We start from the raw sequence: 5,918 nt of genomic DNA on the forward strand, positions 1-5,918 counted from the left end.
ATTCACGAATTAATAACATAGTAATGATTGATGAGATACATGGTGAAGTACGTGATAGCTAAGTTGAAAGTTTGAAAAGGGTGATTTTAGAGTCTAAAGATTATATCGAACTAAAACAAAATATCTAGAATGTAAATTCAATAACGTAATGTAGAAATAGTACTGAAGTACTTATTTTAAAATAAATAATTAAATATATTTAAGACTAATGAAAAACCAAATTAATACAAGTGGCGATGCCGTGATTAGAAATTGTTCAACTCAATTAATTAGCCCTTTCCAAAAACATGATTGTAAATTAAGGCATTTTCGCCCTCTCTCTCATTATATACTAACTCCATTTCATATTAATTGAATTGTTGAGACATTTTTCATTTTTAAATTAATATAATTGTTTAATTTTCAAGACTACTTTTAGAATGTTTTTCCAACTTTACCCTTCATTAGTTAGTATTGAAATTAGTTATTAATTAATGTTTAGTTATTTTAATCATAATTTTGATAATAATTAATAAGGATAAAAATGAAAAGTTAAGCTTAATTTATGTCTTAATCTTCTTTTCTCAAAGGATGTGAAACACCTCAACAATTCAATTAATATGAAATGGAGAGAGTATATATTTTCCTATATTATTTTTTTCTACATTAGAGTCCCAACTAAGTTTGAATTACGCACTACACGGTCATTTGAGAGTGACCCTCCCAACAAAATTTTCACAATATCCACGGTCAATCCGTGATCACATCTTGCCCATATAAATAGCACATTCAAGTCTGAACATTTTAGTAGCTAGCTAGTTGCAGAGAAATTAAAAAAAGCCTACCTCTTTCCTTTAATTTTCACTTCTTTTTTCCATTCATGGTCTTCGTCTGGTATATATATATATTGGAACTTCTTTTCTGCTCTTTTATAGCAAGTTTTTATTTAATTTTCTTTCTTATTATTTTTCCCCTTGTAATTAATTGGTTTCTCCACTTGTAAGTGTACGGAATTAGATTGCTAGAAGCAAAGTTCAACAACGGTTACGTTTTTTTGTTTGATTTGATGAAATTTGGTGCGTAGGTTTGTGGGAGCTAAGATGATGAAGAATTCTGTATGTGAAGAGAGTTTCTACATAGAGAGTGAAGAAGAGGAATATGATGAAAATGAATCTGATTTTTCAGATGAAGACAATAATGATGATGAAAATAATCGTCCCAATTATTCCTTAACCTCTGCTTGGCCTCAGAGTTACAGGTATTTAACTCTTCATCTAATGTTTCACATTTTAGTGAGTTTTCTTTAATTATCAGACATTTGTACTTCTTGTCCTGTCTCTAAACTAATTGTGGCCATTTGATATGTTGTCAAATTACTGTTATGATGTGTACAAAACAATGATCGATCATACGCAAAGCTTTGACAAGGAATACTGAATTTCATCTCTTGTGCACATGGACTAAGTTTACAAGTCAACTATATTTATCAAACTTCGTTACTTATGCACATGAATCCAATCATCCATGAGGACTTCAGTGCATTGAACATCGATCTCCCAATTTTTAATCGTTTTGAGTACCTCTTGTAGGAAATCTATGGACCTATACAGTAATGTATCATCTCCAAGTCTTGACTTCTTGGGAGCACCTTCATTATCTCAGCTAGGAAGCTCATTCTTTGGCTCATCTCTCATAAGAAGAAACACTCCTGAGATATTGCCTTCTCTTCACAAGCCTCTCATACCGCCAGCAGAAGAAGAAAAAGCAGTGTACAAGCATATTTCTCATGATGAGAAACCCTCCAACGATGCAGATGGACTTCCAATTTCTCGTCAAAGCTCCTATGGCCAAGCAGTGGTAAATGGTATGTTTCATGTATATAATTTCAAGTCATGGTGCATGTTTCAGTTTATTGATGAGCACTATGCCACCAGAGGATTGACATGCCACTGTAGTGAACAGTTCCCATTTCCCAAGTGCTGCCATTTAGCTTATTCTATGGTGTCATAGCCATGATATCGTATTCACTTCTTCGGATTGATGTTGAATGAAATTTATCCGTCTAATATATCTATCATCATTGCATGAGATTGTTTATTTTGCTTAATAATATTCAGACTTCAAATACAGCTCCAAATATTTTCAGTCTTTTTTCTAACGCCTGTTATGTCTTTGACCAAAGGAAAGCTCTTGGTTGTATTTCTCTATCTAAATTGATTGCCTTCAGAGATAGTGAGCCACAAGTCTTCTCATACATTCTTTGGTTGATTTTATATACAGGCATGAATGTTCTCTGCGGAGTAGGAATCCTTTCTACTCCTTATGCTGTGAAGGAAGGTGGGTGGGCAGGACTTCCAATATTATTCATTTTTGGTGTGCTTTCTTTCTATACTGGCATGCTCCTGAGGTACTGCTTGGATAGCCAACCGGGGATTGAGACGTACCCAGACATTGGTCAGGCTGCTTTTGGTACAACGGGACGAATTTTTGTATCAGTAAGTTCCATTAACTTAAAGTTTTCTTTGATTCTTATACATCAGGCTATATTGAAGGCCTTGCTGACTTTGACATGCTAAGTGTGCCATATTGGTGAGGGAAATGGGTCGTTGTCTCCTTTTATTGTCTTGGACAATTCTCACCTCCGGGGCTAGCTTTTGAGGTTGAGTAAGGTCCAAGGTCAATTTTTTAACATGGTACCTGAGTCAAACCAATTCCTATTCTTAGTTTACTTTTTGTTGGCCAAAATCATAAGTAAAAGAGAAACACTCAGTTTGATTTTTCAAGAATAACTCGTTAAGGTATTTTGTCACTAAAAAAATCTAATCTCCTCATTATATCTTTTGGCTAGATATCTTATATCTGATAAATGCTTAGAAACATTTCTTGTTCATGATACTGATCCGTTTTCGTATTGTTGTATTTTGTGGATGCAGATAATCTTATATGTGGAATTATATGTAAGTTCATCTGGCCTAGAAGTTTGTTATTCTTTTTGCTTTTCCTAGCAAACTTATATGAGTTGCTGTTTTAATATCCAAGTATCTCGTCCATCTTGATATTGCTTCATTTCTAACTTATGTAGTCATTCTATATGTTTATCCTTCACTTGTAGGCCTCTTGTGTTGATATCATAATCGTGGAGGGTGATAACTTGTCGGCTATATTTCCAAATGCACATTTAAGTCTGGGTGGGTTTGAGTTAGATGCTCGCCACCTTTTTGTTGTGTTAACCACCCTGGCTGTTCTTCCTACTGTTTGGATGCGCGACCTCAGCGTCCTAAGTTATATTTCAGGTGAGTGATCAACATCATGGACTAGCAGATTCATCTCTGAACTGTAAAAAAATATAATCTGATAGCATTCTCGTGTGCCTCAATGCACCCATATGATACAATGGTTAAGAGGACAATTTATACAGTAATCCTACAAGAAAAAAATTCAGATATATGGGTATATATATAGATTTCTTGTACTCATGAACAAGTTCACATGTTTTCTATTGAGGATTGAAGGAGAAATTTGTACTTCAATAATCCCACGGTTATATCTGATGCAGATATCTACAAATTAATTTGGGCTATCCTTATGCAAGCTACATACATAAGAAGCCTTCCGGTAAATAGAATTCATTTTTTCTGATGTTTTGACATTCATTTTGTAATTTTCAGTTGGAGGAGTTATTGCTTCCGTATTGGTTGTCCTTTGCTTGTACTGGGCTGGCTTGGTGGATCATGTAGGCTTTGAAAGCAAAGGGACTGTACTTAATCTACCAACTCTTCCTGTTGCTATTGGGCTTTATGGATTTTGTTTCGGTGGGCATGCTGTCTTTCCTAATATATATACATCCCTAGCGGATCGTAGTCAGTTTCCTGCAGTCCTCTTGACCAGGTATCGTTCTGTAATATCATTCAATAGCACATTATGAACGCCAACTTAACCAGATTTCGCTGAAAATGATCCTGCTTTCCCTGAGTTTGTTTTGATAATCGTGTTTTTTCTTATTTTGAATGCAGTTTTGTTATGGTAACTCTGTTGTATGGTGGAACAGCTGTGTTGGGATACCTGATGTTCGGGGACTCAACTGAATCCCAATTCACTCTAAATTTGCCTAAAGGATTAATAGCTTCCAAGGTTGCTGTGTGGACAACTGTAAGTAAAACTAACATTCTGATGGATTTCTTTACCACCATTTGAAGATGTAATTAACTTGTATATCCTTCTTTTGCAGGTTGTTAATCCTTTTACAAAATATGCTTTAACCCTGTCTCCTGTAGCAATGAGTTTAGAGGAATTGTTGCCACCAAAACACTCCAAATCTCACGTGTACCCAATCCTCATTAGAACTGCATTGACAATCTCCACATCACTAGTTGGTCTTGCTGTTCCCTTTTTTGGTGCTGTCACTCTCAGCAATTTGGATTTGCCTATTTCAGATGGTTTCATTTCCAACTATATCTGTGCTCCTTCTCTTACATTACTATTTATTCTGCAGGTTTAATGCTGGCATTAACTGGATCTTTACTTACAATGCTAGTCGTGAGTCCTATACCGCGTTCTCTTAAGTTTGTTTTCTATTTGCTAATGTATTTAATTGTCATCATATATCTGTACTAATGAAAGCTCTATTTCCAGACTCTAATACTACCTTGTGTTTGCTTTCTGAAAATCTTGAAGGGGAAAATAAGCCACCTTCAGGTATAGATAAGACAAGTTTTAGCACGCGTTCTCACACTATATGTTTATGTTATGCCTAAAACAGTTCTATTCACTTTCCTTTCTATGCGCGCAGGTTACAATATGTGTCCTTATTATCACAATAGGTACTGCATCTGCATTGATCGGTTCGTATTCAGCTCTCTCCAATATCATCCAGAGCATGGCCTAAATTTTGAGTATGGCACCAGATCATGTTTTTGAGCTTTAGATTACATTAAGTTTCTAATCATAAAGACTTCACAAGTTTATAGACATTTTCAATACATATGTAGTTCAATTGTCTTTTAGAGAAAAAATGCACTTCCATTTCACTAAATTTTCTCTTTTTCTTAGAAAGTTATATAGAGGGGAGTGGGACAAATACAAATTTCATTTCAATATCATTGTAGAAATGAATGTTAAACTCCGCATTGATTTTAATTAAATAGAAGAAAATAGTTTTTTTTAGATCTCTTATGGTAAAAGTGAAGTTGTTGTATATGTAAAAGTAAAGATCTCTCACAAAAAAAAAACATTAAAACTAAAAACAACTTTGTAAAAGACGATAAAATCAAATCTCCCGTAGAAATGTATGTATTCGTTTGATGTAAATATTAGGTATGAATATGCTTTTACCAAGCAAAATTATGTTGTGCATGACTGATAAGCAGTCAATCAAGTAATAAAGAGTGAGTATCATTTCCATATGAGAACTTACGATTAACTTTAAAAAATGATAATAGTTTGAGCTTCATTAGAGATTCATAACTATGATTTGCTTAATTACAATTTATAGCTGCATATTAGAAAGAGCAGAGAGGCGAGCGAGATTTGAGGGAGAGAGAAAAAATGCACGCTGTATTTACAGTACCAGATCATGAATATAATTGATACAATTGATTTGTATCAATGAATACAACTATATCAAATTGTATTAGAGAATACAATAGTATCAACGAATCCAATAGTATCAAGTGTATTTGTTCCTTGTATATTCGCTTCGTAACAAGTGGCTATATATTTGTATCACTGTATTCAATTGTATTTTGTCCTTGTTTTATATTTGTATCATATATTATAAATTCTTTTAGAATACGATTGATACAATATTGTATCTCTCCCTCGTTGAGGCATATTGAGAGTTGAGTATATGAAATTGAAGAGGAAGAAGAGAGGTCTCTACCATATCTTACCTAATATAAATAATATCCCCATTTGTATCAAGTGAGGACGAGAAAGGGAGA

The 5,918-nt window shown here is 34.0% G+C and overlaps 1 protein-coding gene across 1 annotated transcript; it reads left to right on the plus strand.

Moving 5' to 3' along the window:
* The first annotated feature begins 807 nt into the window (after nucleotides 1–807).
* On the plus strand, nucleotides 808–5,120 carry LOC125857499 (amino acid transporter AVT1C-like). The gene is made up of 12 exons (XM_049537103.1): nucleotides 808–873; nucleotides 1,064–1,237; nucleotides 1,569–1,843; nucleotides 2,260–2,474; nucleotides 2,913–2,936; nucleotides 3,092–3,272; nucleotides 3,648–3,867; nucleotides 3,993–4,128; nucleotides 4,208–4,373; nucleotides 4,472–4,515; nucleotides 4,612–4,674; nucleotides 4,769–5,120. Exons 1-12 carry the CDS (start codon nucleotides 860–862, stop codon nucleotides 4,862–4,864), a joined length of 1,608 nt encoding a protein of 535 aa, XP_049393060.1. The 5' UTR covers nucleotides 808–859; the 3' UTR covers nucleotides 4,865–5,120.
* The last annotated feature ends 798 nt before the right edge of the window (nucleotides 5,121–5,918 follow it).

This window comes from Solanum stenotomum, chromosome 3 (assembly GCF_019186545.1).
Source record: "Solanum stenotomum isolate F172 chromosome 3, ASM1918654v1, whole genome shotgun sequence".
Taxonomy (NCBI): Eukaryota; Viridiplantae; Streptophyta; class Magnoliopsida; order Solanales; family Solanaceae; genus Solanum; species Solanum stenotomum.